At 44.2% G+C, this 15,455-nt stretch overlaps 1 protein-coding gene across 1 annotated transcript; it reads right to left on the reverse strand.

Moving 5' to 3' along the window:
* Window positions 1-2,270: 2,270 nt before the first annotated feature.
* Window positions 2,271-15,455, reverse strand: LOC149320316 (uncharacterized). The gene is made up of 3 exons (XM_089501402.1): window positions 15,302-15,455; window positions 11,412-11,529; window positions 2,271-5,355 (listed from the first exon to the last, which is right to left on the reverse strand). The coding sequence occupies exons 2-3, from the start codon at window positions 11,506-11,508 to the stop codon at window positions 3,839-3,841; spliced, it is 1,614 nt and encodes a 537-aa protein (XP_089357528.1). The 5' UTR covers window positions 11,509-11,529; window positions 15,302-15,455; the 3' UTR covers window positions 2,271-3,838.

The following is a 15,455-nucleotide window of genomic DNA, read 5'->3' on the forward strand; positions in this document are numbered from 1 at the left end:
TTGGAAGTCATTTTCTTTTGTTCTTTGCTAGCTGTAGTCTGTAGTTTGCAATGTGTAGTGTATTTGTGTTAACTGGGTTGCTTATTTTTTTATATGTCAAGTACTTTTTATTCAATAAAAATGATTTTTAAAAATAAAATCTACAGGTGCGTACTTAATGGTTGCTATGTGCCTTCAAGTCATATCTGACTTACGGGGCATCTCTTATGGAGTTTTCTTGGCAATATTTATTTAGAGAGGGTTTGCCCTTGCCTTCCTCTAAGACTGAGATTTGAACTTTTCCAACTCTATGATTCTAATTTCTCAAATAATCAAAGCCACAAATGTAGGACTGACTGTACTTCTCAGTTTGTAAGAAAACAATTCAGAGATGATTTCAAATGACAGAAGGGTTGTTGCTTTTTCCTTTCAGTACCTGGTCTCCTTTGGGGAGGTTTCTGTGTATTTGCACTGAGGAAGAAAGATTGCCTGGATTTTGAAGCAGACTTAAATATATGAAAGCTTACACTACTGACTTTCTCTCAATGAGTCTCAAAGGTGCTGCAAGATCCCTTTGTATATTCATCCAGACTAACACAGTTGTGTTTCTGATTTCCACCACCATCTTTGCAAGGAGTTACAGGAGCCACTTCCACAGCTGTGGAAAACAACATGTTTGCAAGGAGTTACATGTGCAACTTCTCTGCCTTTGCAAGGAGGGGAGCGGAAACCTGAGTTTGGCCTCACTTTTTACTGAGGCAATACCACAACAGAAGCCAGGCCCAAGACAGCCTTTTTAGGAAGGAGATGTTCTGTGAGCGATCACTTACAACATGGTTGTCTAAGTCAGACTGTTGTTTAGGCCATTGCTAAGAGTCAGCTGTAAATGGCAAGGAAGAGGCCCCTTTAAAGCCAACACTGGGTGGACGAGGCCAGTTGTGTCAATTTAGAGCTGGCTATACACAAAACCGTGCTGGCATAGTGGTTTGGAGTGTTAGACTATGACGGGACCGGAATTTGAATCTCGCTCGGCCATGGGAACCTTTTGGGTGGCGCTGGGCAAGTCCCATTTTCTGGATCAGCACCAGGAAATTCTTTATGAGGAAGCAGTGACAGAGACTTATTGGGACCTGGAGAGAATATATTAATCAAATTCACCTGGAGACCTATATGTGTGAAAGGGATCTAGGAGTCCTAGTAGACTGCAGGTTGAACATGAATCAGCAATGTGATGTGGCAGCAAAAAAGGCCAATGCATTTAGGCTGCATCAATAGAGGTATAGTGTCTAGTTCAAGGGAAGTAATAGTGCCACTCTATTGGTCAGGCCCCAGTTCTGGGCACAACTGAAGGATGAGAAACTGGAGCGTGTCCAAAAGAGGGCAACTAAAATGGTGAAGGGCCTGCAAACCATGCCCTATGAGGAACGACTCAGGGAGCTGGGGATGTTTAGCCTGGAGAAGAGAAGGTTAAGACGTGATATGATAGCCCTGTTTAAATATTTGAAGGGAGGTCATATTGAGGAAGGAGCAAGCTTGATGCCATCTGCAAATTTGTTAAGTGTGTCCTCAATTCCATTTGTTTCTCTTATTCTTTGAATTCTTGCTCTAGACATGAGCCCTTTGTATAAGCCGGGGTTTGATTCTAGGAATCCCCCTGGATAGCAAACTCCATGGGATGCTCAAGTCCCATAATATACAAGTGGTGATGACGATGACAACAGTGGCCCTTAGTATTTGCTGGGTTTGCTTCCTGGACCCCTTGTGGATACCAAAATCTGTCAATGGTCAAGGCCCATCAAATCCTGTGGTGTAGTAAAATTGTGTCCATTATCTAAACTAGCAAAATAAAAAAACATTTGTTTTCTCCCATTTGGTATCTTGCCTCAAAAGCTTGCAACAAGTATATTATACATTTTGGTTGGCCAATAAAAGTACCACTCTGTGATAGATTTTTGTTTGAATTTGCAAAATCAAAGTATATTTTTGGAATAAATTGTTTTTTTTCAAGCCATGGGCATTGAGTCTGTGGATTGGAGGGCTAACTTGTACAATACCTGACAAAGAAGCTCCTTTTTACAGTCTTTTTACACCTACTGAGCCCAACTTCTTCCTCCTCCTCCTCTTCCCACAGAGCTGGATTTTTTAAAGCAGCATCAGCACTGGGAGGATGGTGAAGGAGGCTGGGAGAAATACAGATGTTTGCTGCTCTCTGCAGTAAATACTCTTCCAACTCTATGATTCAACAACACATTTGGACAGAACTGAACTGACACTTGTGACTAGAACTGTTTACTATTTATTTTATTTTTTGCTTAGTTCCATGCAACATTTTATTTGAGAAGCACATTTTTAAAGAAATTTCTCATCCCAAAAGCAGCAAATGCAAAACCAAGTCGAGGTCTAACCAAGTTCTCAGACTGAAGCTCGATTATGCATTGTGCATATTATATTATATTAATACATTCCATATGTAAGGATTATTTTGTCACCCTGAGGGAGATATTGGATGGTTAGTCAATATTCTGTACTCTAGAGCAAATTCCATACTCCAAATATTTATATGGCTTGTCTGCTTTGTGGGCTCTTTTGCGCTTTCAAATCTTTCCCATATTCAATGCATATATAATGTCTGTCCCCTGTGATGATAGTTCATTTGCATCATTGATGCACTCACCACATTCCATACATTTGTATTCTTTTACTGCCCCATGTGGGTACTTTAATGTCTACATAGATGTCCATGCTGACTTAATCTCTTGCCATGTCTCCTGGTGTGGATTCCTAAGAGTTGCTCTGGAGGACCTAGAGATTCCTTGACAGAACACCCATCTAGGCATTACAAGGAACATAGATTCCCCCCTTCTCATAGAGGCTCTTGCCACATTCAGGGCTTTACAGTACAATTCCAGTATCCGTGGGACTGATCCCCATCGTTTCACTTACCTGCATACCCCCAAAATGCCCTCTCTAGGCATTTCTAGGTCCTCCAGCACAATCCTATGGTATGCTTCCAGCAGAAGTTGACCATAATCATTTGGGAGGACCTAGAAATGCCTAGAAAGGTGCTCTTGCTATGAATCTCTAGGTCCTCCAGTACAACTCTATGGTCAACATCAGCCAAAAGTTGCTCATTTCAATAGGGTTCACTGCTATCCGCACTTTTATGTTTCTACGGTAAGTCTGGGAATATATCCCTCATGGATACATTGGTTGTACTGTATATAGTTTATCCTATGTGGGTTTAATGATGTTTAGTGTGAGATACACTATCACAGAACCTCTTTCCACATTCTGTACATTTGTATGGTTTCTCCGTGTCGTTTTCTTTAATAAGAAAAACTATATTCACTCTCCTTGAAGCTCTTTCTACATTCTAAGCATCCATATGGTTTCTCCTCATGTGGATTCTGCAATTTACATGATTTCAATATTTTTTTCCACAGGACACTTTTTCCTCCTTTTTTCCCCTTCATGATTTTCTTGCTGGAATCTTGAATGTATGGATAATGTCATAACATATGGCGCTTGGTGCTTTCCCACAGATCTGGGATATGTTGTTTTGCAAGGCACCAGCACTTTTGGGACCTTGCAAAACAACAAATCCTAGGATTTCCCAGGATGGCACTACAGCATTTAAAATGGTGTCAAACTGCATCAAACTCTGCCCCTTCAAAGTCTGATAGTGCATCTACACTGTAGAAATAATATAGTTTGATAGTATGAATTGATAGATAATAAGTGAGACATTTCTTTGGACTGAAATCTTCCCCATGCTCCAAGCATTTAAATGTCTTCTCCCCTGGATGAGTTGAGCTGATGATGGCGGAAATCTGTCTTTTGAATAAAACCTGTTTCATCTTTAGGGCCCTTTATTCGATTTTTCCCGTTTGTGAGTTGCCTGATGATGAGTGAAGTTTACCTTCTGACTGAAACATTTCCCACACTCCAGGCATTTATATGGTTTTTCTCCTGTGTGTGTGGTCTGATGGCGGATGAGATCCGTTGTGCAGATAAAGCACTTTCCGCACTCGAGGCATTTGAACGGCTTATCCCCTGTGTGAGTGGCTTGATGGTGAGTGAGGTTTATCTTCTGACTGAAACACTTTCCACACTCTTGGCATTTAAAGGGTTTCTCCCCAGTGTGAGTTGAATGGTGGCGGATGAGGTCTGTCTTCCAGCTGAACTTCTTCCCGCACTCAAGACATTTGAACGGCTTCTCCCCCGTGTGAGTGGCTTGGTGGCGCGTGAGGTTCAGCTTCCAACTGAAGCTCTTCCCACATTCAAGGCACTGGAATGGCTTCTCTCCCGTGTGGGTCGCTTGGTGAGAGGCGAGGTGTGACTTCTGACTGAAACCTTTCCCGCACTCGAGGCACTGAAACGGCTTCTCCCCGGTGTGAGTGACTTGATGAGCGGTGAGGTGCGACTTCTGGCTGAAACTCTTCCCACACTCCCAGCATTTGAACGGCTTCTCCCCAGTGTGTGTTGCTTCATGGGAGCGCAGGCTGCTTTTCCAACCAAAGCCCTTCCCGCATTCGAGGCATTTGAAGGGCTTCTCCCCTGTGTGGGTCGCCTGGTGGCGAAGGAGATCCGTCGTGCAGCTGAAGCTCTTCCCGCACTCGAGGCACAGAAATGGTTTCTCGCCCGTGTGGGTCGCGAGGTGACGGTTGAGGTTCAACTTCCAGCTGAAGCTCTTCCCGCACTCAAGGCACTGAAAGGGCTTGATGCCAGTGTGTGTGGCCTCATGGGACGTGAGGTTTTTCTTCTGACTAAAACCTCTCCCGCACTCCAAGCATACGAAGGGCTTCTCGCTTGCATGCGTCGCTTGATGGGAAATGAGGTCCGTCGTCCAACTGAAGCCCTTCCCGCACTCGAGGCATTTGAACGGCTTCTCCCCTGTATGAGTGGCTTCATGAGCCGTGAGGTGTGTCTTCTGGCTGAAACCCTTCCCGCACTCCCAGCACACGAACGGCTTTACCCCTGTGTGAGTTGTCTGGTGACGGGTGAGGTGGGTCTTTTGACTGAAACCTTTACCGCACTCCAGGCACTGGAACGGCTTCTCCCCGGTGTGAGTTGCTTGGTGACTGGCGAGGTGTGACTTCTGACTGAAAGCTTTCCCACACTCCAGGCATTTAAAGGGTTTCTCCCCAGTGTGAATTGCGTGATGGCGGGTGAGGTGGGTCTTCTGAACGAAACTCTTCCCGCACTCGAGGCATTTGAACGGTCTCTCCCCTGTGTGAGTTGCTTCATGGAAAGTGGGGCTTTCCCCCTCTTGAAGGTCGGTGTTTGTTCTCTGCCCTTCATCCGCTTCATACGCAGCTCTTTCAAGCAATGTTGTATATGAATCTCCTCCATCATCATCCTCCGGTCCATCTCCACCTTGAAGGGAGAACACCAAGTGGTCAACAGAGAAGCAGAAATCCAGGCCTCAGAGGGAGAGAAGAACCACTGGACTTGATCCCCTTCCCCACTGCCATTCCCTTGTCCATTTGTGTCAAGTCTTTTTAGATTGTAAGCCTGAGGGCAGGGAACTGTCTAAATAATGGGAAGTCAAAGGCTTTTATGGCCGGCATCCATAGTTTTTTGTGGGTTTTTCAGGCTATGTGGCCATGTTCTAGAAGAGTTTCTTCCTGATGTTTCGCCAGCATCTGTGGCTGGCATCTTCAGAGGATCATCTGAAGATGCCAGCCACAGATGCTGGTGAAATGTCAGGAATAAACTCTTCTACAGCATGGCCACATAGCCTGAAAAACCCACAAAAAACTATGTCTGAATAACTATCTGTAAGCTGCTCTGAGAGCCTTTAGGGCTGAAGAGCGGGGTATAAATACATAAATAAATAAATGCAACACAACTTGCTAACTGATATTAAGTAACTATGGTGTGGTACATACCGCCAACAAGCAGCATACCGGTGCCAATTCTAGGGTTAAGGACCGTGCGACAACTGCACGGCCCCTAACCCTTCTTTGTGCGGGCGGTGTAACAATGGCGGTGCCCTGTGTACAAGGGCGCTGTCATTGTTATGTAAGTGCTGTGCAGCACCTGCACTTTGCCACGCAGCGCTCACATAATGAGTGCGCCAGCAGCGCACTGGTTATTCTGCCCCTGCGGCTCAAAAAGAACCCATTTTTCCCCGGGTTCTTTTTCCTCCGTAGGGAAGCCGCGCGGTTTGGCAGCTGAGGCTTCCCTCCAGAGGAAATTAGGCCACCAGCAGGCCACCCTTTTCAGGCAGTCTCTCCTGCGCCGATCTAACTGATACAGTGGGCCCTTGGTATGTGCTGGGGTTTGGTTCAAGGACTACTGGAATACTGTATCCAGTTCTGGGCACCACAATTAAAAAAGGATGTTGAGAAGCTGGAGCATGTCCAAAAGAGAGCCATCAAAAGGGTGAAGGGCATGGAAACCAGAAACCATGTTTTATGAAGAAAGAATTAGGGAGATGGAGATGTTTAGCCTGGAGAAGAGACGGTTAAGAGGTGATATGATAGCCCTGTTTAAGTATTTGGAGGGATGTCACATTGAGGAAAGAGCAAGCTTGTTTTCTGCTGCTGCAGAGAATAGGACTCGGAAAAATGGATGCAAGCTACAGGAAAAGAGATTCCAGCTCAACATTAGGAGGAACTTCCTAACAGTAAGGGCTGTTCAACAGTGGAACACACTCCCTTAATGAAGATTTTGGTGGAGCCTCCTTTTTTTGAGGTCTTTAAACAGAGGCTGGATGGCCATGTTTTGGTAATTCTTTGATTGTGAGTTCCTGCATGGCAGGGAGTTGCAATGGATGGCCCTTGAAGTTTCTTCCAACTCTATGATTCTATGACCTGTCCCCCATGGGGTAATAAAATGAAATCCTGGATGATGTAGTGGTTGGAACTGTGAACTTAGTACACTGGAAGATCAGGGTTCGAATCCTGGCAAGGTCATGGAAACCCCCTGGCTGACCCTGGACACACTCTCTCAGCCTCACAGGATGGCAATGTCAAGCCCTCTCTGAAGAAACATCCCAAGAAAACCGTATGATGGGTTCACGTTAGGATCACCATAGGTCAGGAACAACTTGAAGGCACAAAACAGCAGCAATATCTAAAATAGCAGCTCATAAACTAAGACTTGGAGGTCTCTCTTTCATAGGGTCAAAGTTGACATGATGGCAAATAACAACAACAAATTGTTATTTTTGAATGTACAGTAGGCAGCCAACAGTGGTTTGAGTGCTGGGCTACAATTCTGGAGACAGCCATGAAACCCACTGGGTGACACTGGGTAAGTCACATCTCTCAGCCTCAGATGGCGGCATTGGCAAACCTCCTCTGAACTAATCTTGGCAAGAAACCCCATGATAGTTCGCCTTAGCCTCGCCCTAAGTCGGAAATGATTTGAAGACACACAACAACAATAACAACATTTACAGTAGAAATAGATGTACTGTACAAAACAATGCAGGTGCTATTGACATGTTCCTGGATATTACTTTTTTTGCATTAAAAATCACAAAAAATTAGGGACTAGGGACAGAACAAATACGGAAAGGCACTAGAGGCAGAAATAATATGGAAAAGAGAGAGAGAGAGAGACAGGATCCTATTTCCTATTAAAAATGAACATGTTTCAACAAACATTTGAATGCAAAACTAACAAAACCCTCACGGATAATGAAACAACCAGGCCAGGTAAAATCTTTCCTAAGTAAAGAAAAATATTTTGAACCACTTGATAGCCTTGTCAAACATGTATTCAAGGAGGATTTATTTCTGTTACCAGCCTCTAGTTTTGTTATGATATTTGTTTTCTTTTTCTTAAAATAAATTATTAATGCATTTTAAAAACACAATATAAAACATTCATATCCTACACATACACATAACTTTACTCAAGTGAGCAAAGGTGGAAAGGAAAGAAAGAAATGTAAAAAAAAGAGAGAGAAAGGCAATAGAGAGAGAGAGAGAGAAGCGAAAGAAAGAAAGAAAAGGGAGAGAAAAGGAATAGACTGTGCAGGAAAAGAAAAGAGTATAGATAATATTCCTATCGACAGTCATTCATTACTTCCTATTGTTAACCTTGAAATGCTTTACTCTGACTTTGCCTAAACTTATGATCTTAATTACTTAATTTTTGTTTTCAATGGCCAAGCCTATAGATCTATGCTTTTTGAAACATGGTGAGGCAAACTAACCTGCTTTCCCCTTTCTTTATGCCTAGGATGTTATTTATTGTTATAAGGGAGCTTTAACTGTTGTGTTCGTGGGACAATGGATTTATTTTATATTGTTGTATTTTGATGCATATAGTATGCTGCCTCGATCCTGATGGAGAGGCGGGATGTAAATAATAATAATAATAATAATAATAATAATAATAATAATTATTATTATTATTATTATACAGTGGCATAGTAAAATGGTGTTGCCCATACAAAATGGCAAAAATCAAGGTTTGCTTTTCGGAATTTATGATTTTCAAAAATATTTTCAAGCTGTGGATGGTTGGATCCATGGATAAGGAGGACCTAAGGCCATGGTGGCAAACCTGTGGCACATGTATCCTCTCTGGCATGTGAAGCCATCTCTGAGGGCACACGGCAGCCACAGCAAGTAGGGGCAGGGGACACAAACCTGGCCCAGCTCCTTGTCGTGGCTAGGCTCTCCTGTGGAAAACCAAGCCGTGACAAGGAAGGGTGGTGCGTGGCCCTTCTGGGTGGAAGTCCTGACCCTTTCAGCTGGAAAACAAGCACCTTGCTATGCCATGGGATTCTGGGAACTGTAGTTTAGTGAGGTGTAATGAGGCCATCCATGGGGTTTTCTTGGCAAGATTTCTTCAGAGAAGGTTTGCCATTGCCTTCCTCTGGGGTTGAGAGAGAGTGACTTGCCTAAAGTCTCCCAGTGGGTTTCATGACTGGGGTTTGAGACCTAATCTCCAGAGTCGCACGCACAAAACCACTGCCTTTCTTAAAATCATAGAGCTGGAAGAGACCGCAAAGGCCATCCAGTCCAACCCCCTGCCATGCAGGAAATCACCATCAAAGCATCCCTGACAGAAGGCCATCCAGCCTCTGTTTAAAGACCTATAAGGCAGGAGACTCCACTACACTCTGAGGCAGGGGTAGGCAACCTGCAGCCCGCGGGCCAGATGCGGCCCGGCAAGGCCTTGGGACCGGCCTCAGCCTGGTCCTGCCGCTGATTGCCGCCGGAGCCTTTGGCCTATCAGGAGGAGGCAGGCAAGGGGGGGCAAGCGGGAGGCAAGGGGGACAACTGTCTATAGAAGCCTCCGAAACATGCATTTATATTAACATTTTTTTAAAATCAGCCAATTTTTTTGCGTGTCCTCCATTTTTTAAAAAAATGCGTCCTCCATTTGAAATTTTTATCCTACATCTGTCCCGGTTTATTTATTTATTTAATTTTTTTTTTTTTTAAATATTTATTTTTTGGCTTTGCCCCCCAGTTGTCTGAGGGACAGCAACCCGGCCCCCGGCTCAAAATGGTTGCCTACCCCTGCTCTGAGGAAATGTGTTCCACTATCGAACAGCCCTTACTGTTTGGAAGTTCTTCCTAATGTTGAGCTGAAATCTTTTTTCCTGTACCTTGCATCCATTGTTCCAACATGTGAAAGGGATCTAGGAGTCCAAGTAGACCACAAGCTGAACATGAGTCAACAGTGCGATGCGGCAGCTAACAAGGCCAATGCGATTTTAGGCTGCATCAATAGAAGTATCGTATCTAGATCCAGGGAAGTCATAGTGCCACTATATTCTGCTCTGGTCAGGCCCCACCTGGAATATTGTGTCCAGTTCTGGGCGCCACAATTCAAAAAGGACATTGAGAAACTGGAGCGTGTCCAAAGGAGGGCGAGTAAAATGGTGAAAGGTCTGGAAACCTTGCCCTATGAGGAATGACTCAGGGAGCTGGGGATGTTTAGACTGGAGAAGAGAAGGTTAAGAGGTGATATGATAGCCTTATTTAAATACTTGAAGGGATGTCATATTGAGGAGGGAGCAAGCTTGTTTTCTGCTGCTCCAGAGACTAGGACCCGGAGCAATGGATGCAAGCTGCAGGAAAAGAGATTCCACCTCAACATTAGGAGGAATTTCCTGACAGTAAGGGCTGTTTGACAGTGGAACACACTCCTTCCTCGGAGTGTAGTGGAGTCTCCCTCCTTGGAGGTCTTCAAACGGAGGCTGGATGGCCATCTGTCGGGGATGCTTTGATCTGGATTTCCTGCATGGCAGGGGGTTGGACTGGATGGCCCTTGCGGTCTCTTCCAACTCTATGATTCTATGAAATACTGAAATATGGCTATCATGTCCTCTCTTAACCTTTTCTTCTCCAAATTGTCTTCTTTGAAACAACTGGGCTTCACAAGGAGGAGGAACAATTTCAACTAAAATAGTTTACCAGTGTCTCTCTGTACAAGACTCTCTTTACACGGTGAAGGGTCCAGAAATCATAAAACCCTATGAGGAGAAACTAGGGCTTAATCTGCACACTGCAGAAATAATGCACTTTGAGTCCACTTTAACTGCAAAGGCTCCATGCTATGAAATCCTGGGATTTGTAGTCTAAGAAAGCAGGTTAAATCTCTTGCAAAACTGCAAATCCCAGAATTCCATAGTATCGAGCCACTATAGGAGCTAAAGCAGTGTCAAACGGCATTAATTCTGCAGTGGAAATGCAGTCTAGGACACGGACCAGGGGATTCAAACTGCAGGAAAAGAGATTCCAGCTCAACATTAGAAGGAATTTTCTGATAGTAAGGGCTGTTTGACAGTGGAAGGTGGAGTCTTCTTCTTTGGAGATCTTTAAACAGGCCAGATGACCATCTGTCAGGGGTGCTTTGAATGTGCCCTGTGGTTTGAACTGGATGGCCCTTGGGGGTCCCTTCCAACTCTATGTTTCCTCCTAAACACTAGGAAGAACTTTTGTTCCACAGTGGAAGACGCTGCTGTCTTGGAGACTGGTGGAGTCTCCTTCTGTGAAGGTTTTCAAACAGAGGCCGAGTAGCATTCTGTGAAGGGTGCTTTGATTGTGTGTTCCTGCATGGCAGGGGGTTGGACTGGATGGCCCTTGAGAATACCTTCCAACTGTATGATTCCATCTAAACATTAAGAAGAACCTCCTGAGGGTAAGAGCTCTTGGACAGTGGAAGATGCTGCTGCCTAGGAGGGTGGTGGAGTCCCCTTATTTGGAGGCTGGAAGGCCTACTGTTGTAGGTGCCTTGATTGTGTCTTCCTGTATGGCAGAAGGGCGTTGGATTGGACAGTCCCTTGGGGTCCCTTTACTTTCACATCTAAAAAAATAAATTTACAAGAGGCATCTGCCTTGCACCGAAGACATGCCCAAGTAGCCCAGGAGAGATGGTTGCTTCTACCCTGCCAGACCTAGAGCAGAGTGACAATCCCCAAGGAGATGAATTCACCAAAGGCACAACAGATCCCTTACCCACGTTCCCATAATCCTCCACCTTGACTTCCTTGCAGACAGTCCTCTGGGCAGGATCCAGGAGATCCCACCCCTCCTCGGTGAAATACATGGTCATTACCTCAAGAGGGACCTGGAGCTGAAAGGAAGGAAAGCAAGTAAGATACTGTGATTCAGAAATAGATCAAGACAGAGATAGAGGGCCAAAACACACTGCAGAAATAATCCAGTTTGAGACCACTTTAACTACCCTTGCTAAATGCCAGGGAATTCTGGGAACTGTAGTTTTGTGAGACATTTAGCTGCCTCCGTCAGAGAGCTCTGGTGCCACCACAAACTACAATTCCTTGGACCCCCTAGTATTGAGCCAGGGCAGGTAAAGTGGTCTCAAACTGCATTATTTCTGCAGTGTGGTTTGGCCCATAATCTCTCTTTGTACCCCATGCCTTGAAATCAACATGGATTCCCACGACCGATAGATCCCTGCTAAACTCATTCCATCCCTGCAAAATGGATCTTTTTCCAGAGCCAGGAAACCTCCAGGAAAGCACATCTTTCATCTCTGCAGTGTGGGCTAGTGGTTTCAACAATGGACTAGAACACTGGAAGAGAAGGGTTCAAATTCCCCCAGAAACCCTTCGGCAAGTCACACTGTGTATGCATCCACACTGCAGAATTAAAGGAGTTTGACATCACTCTTAACAGCTGTGGCTCCATTCTGGGATTTGTAGTTTGGCAAAGTATTCAGCCTGGTCTGTTGGAGAACTCTGGCACCTCACCAAACTACAAATCCCAGGATTCTGTAGGATAAGAGTCATGGCAGTTCAAGTGGTGTTGAACGGTTTTAATTTTGCACACCTTCAAGGGACAGGCAGATCTCATCTGAGTAAATCTTGAGAGGCAGCATAGTGGAATGGGTTGAGAGCTGGACTAGGAGCCCAGCGTGCAAATCCCAGCTCAATCAGGGAAACTCACCTTGGGCAAATAATACTCTGTCAGCCTTAGAGGAAGGCCAGAAGTACATCAATTTGACACCACTTTAGCTGCCATGGCTCCATTCCACAGAATCTTAGGATGTGTAGTTTTGTGATGCACCAGCACTCTTTGGCAGAGAAGGATAAAACTCTGTAAAACTAAAAATCTCAGGATGCTGTAGGATGGAGCTGCAGCACTTAAAGTGGTGCCAAACTGCATGATTACTACAATGTAGATGTGTGGTATAGTTTTTTGAATGTTGGACTACGACTCTGGAGACCAAGGTTTGAATCCCTGCATAGCCATGAAACCCACTGGGTGACCCTGGCTGAGTCACACCCTCTCAGCCCCAGAAGATGGCAATGGCAACCCCACCCCCGCCTCTGAACAAATATGTCAAGGAAAGCCCAAAATAGGATTGCCTGAGGGTAGCCATAAACCGGAAACAACTTACAACAACAGCAACAACAACAGATGCACCTTCAGCTGAGCCTTCCTCAAAGGACTGTTGTAAAGAGAAAAGGATACAGTGGTAGCTCTCCGATTTCCTCCCCATTTTTGGCAGCAAGGGACCTTTTTTAAAATATACATATACATATATGTGTGTGTGTGTGTGTGTATTGCAACCAATTGTTTCCTCATGTGGGTTCATCTTCACAAAAGCAGCATTAGAATCACTGTTATTACTAGAAAACATATCCAGGGATAGCTTTATTGCCCATGTGGTACAGGACAATTTTATCAAAAAGACAACAAAACAGTGTTATCTTTATTGGGCCAACCAAAATGAAGAAAATACATCCTGCAAGCTTTTGAAGTTTCACCCGGCTTTTTTATCAGGCAATAGTGTTAAAAATCATCCCGGAAGGGGAAAAATTAAGACAACGTTTGCCAAAATGCAGGAGGCTTAGGACCAGTGGAGCTTCAAAAGCTTGCAACATGTATTGTGTACATTTTGGTTCGCCCAATACAGGTATCCTTGTTTTGTGTATAATATTATTAATTGTAAATAATAATAATAATAATAATAATAATATAATTAACTAATAAATATTATATTATTTGTATGCCACTTATTTCCCAAAATTGGGACTCCAAGCAGCTTACAGTCTAAAAGCACAGTGCAATTAAAATGTACAAAAGTGACAATAAAAATAGAATTAAACCATTTTGTTATTAAGACAAGAGGTTCAAGAAGCCAATTAGGGCAGGGGCTGTTTCATGTCCATGCACCAGACCCATGGAGGCTGCATCTACACTGCAGAATTCATGCAGTTTGACACTGCTTTAACTGCCATGACTCAATGCTATGGAATTCTGGGATTCGTAGTTTTAGTGGGATATTTAGCCTTCTCTATTAGAAAGTTCTGGTGCCACATCAAATTACAAATCGCAGGATTCCATAGGAAGGAGCCTTGAGATAAAGTGGTGTCAAAATGCATGGTGTGGCAGCAGCACAAATCTTTCCCCCTTTAAAAAAAGTGCATGTGATGATTTCCTCTTCTCTGCCCTTTTTCTTTTTGGAAAAAGAAACCTTGAACAGCTTTCCAATCAGGGGAATATAATGGGATGCTCTCCTTCTTTGGACGTCTTTAAAGAAAGTCTGGATGGGCCTCTTTCAGGGGTGGTATTCCTGTGTATTCCTGCACGGCAAAAGGGAATTAGACTAGAAGACCGCTTGGGTACCCTTGTAATTCTATAATTATATAGCTCTATGATTCAATCACCCCAAACACCTCCCCCTTTACTGTCACCACCTCCTCCACTACTGCCACCTTCTTCAGGGAAACCACCCAATTATCTTCCTGGCAACGACCCTTGAAAACTGCACCCATTTCCTTGAACTGTCTCACTGAGGAGCTGCCGCAAACAGAGTCATTGCACCCTGGCTTCTGCCTGCCTTGTTTGTAAAACTCCAGATATTGCCTTTTAAAATATCTGCAGTAGTATTTATCCACAGGAGTATTAATTTCCACCACAGGATATACAATACGTTTGCAAGAAGCTTGCAAGTCCATTTATCTCAAGGAAGCCCCACTCTTTATGATATATTATGTATGAGATTTTATGTATATACATATGAGTATATGCTCTGTCTCTCTCTCTCACACACATTATTTATGACATGATATTATTTATGATATACACTCGTCCCTCCATATTTGCAGCTTTGACTTTTGTGACTTTGATTGTTGACAGATTTGATTACTATGTTCTCTTTAGGAATATCTAGGTCACCCAACGCAAATCTATGATCAACTTTAACCAAAGGTTTCACTGAAGGACCTACAGATTCCTAGAGAAGTGTTATCTCTTCACCTGTTTGTGTTTTTCGCGTTTTCCCCACTTTCATGGGGCTTGTGCCCCTAACTCCCACGAATGTGGAAGGATGAGTGTAGTATATATACACATTATAGGTACACACACATTATTTATTCAAACACATAGCCATGTTAGTCTGTAGAATAAGCATGTAGAGAGATTTTGTAGCACTGAAAGAAAGAGGTTGGCAGCATAAGCTTTCGTAGACCTAAATCATCTGAGGAAATACTGCCAACCTGTTTATCCCAGTTAGTCTCAAAGGTGCCATATTATTTATGGTATTAATACTATTATTATTATTATTATTCTGCAATGCAGATGCAGCCTAAATCTCACTGCTGCTTCCCATGCAGCCCCCCCCCATGGGAATGCATTGATCCTAATGGGACTTGAGGGTTATGGGGTGGGAGGGAGGAAGGAGAGTCTCAGAGCTTATGGGGGGGTCTTCCGCCCCATAACACCCGCAAATCTCTCTCCCCTGCACCCACCTCCCCCCAAAACACCCATGACCCCAAAATGTCCCCTTTCTCCCCTCTGCTCCCCAAAACCAAGCGCATTTGGGATGCCTTCTTCCCCATTAAGCCCCCTATCCACCCCCCAAATCGCCTCCTTACCCTTTTATCCACTGCTCCAAAACCTCCTCCTCTTGGAAATATGGCTTCTTCTAGCCTCCTTCTCCCCACATATTAACCCTTTAGGCCTCTCTAGGAAGCTCTACTCGTTGCTCCTGGAGGAATGAGAGCCCCAGGCGCCTCCCTTCTGCCTCAT

The sequence above is a fragment of the Sceloporus occidentalis genome, unplaced genomic scaffold, assembly GCF_023333645.1.
Source record: "Sceloporus occidentalis isolate IW3139 unplaced genomic scaffold, rSceOcc1.0.p SCAF_1, whole genome shotgun sequence".
In the NCBI taxonomy this organism is placed as follows: Eukaryota; Metazoa; Chordata; class Lepidosauria; order Squamata; family Phrynosomatidae; genus Sceloporus; species Sceloporus occidentalis.

Excerpts from the sequence above, each read along its gene's own strand:
- LOC149320316 (XM_089501402.1), bottom strand. The coding sequence starts at position 11,508 with ATGACCATGTATTTCACCGAGGAGGGGTGGGATCTCCTGGATCCTGCC. Across the intron at positions 5,356-11,411 it reads GGAGGATTATGGGAACGTGG|GTGGAGATGGACCGGAGGAT; the intron begins GTAAGGGATCTG and ends TCTCCCTTCAAG.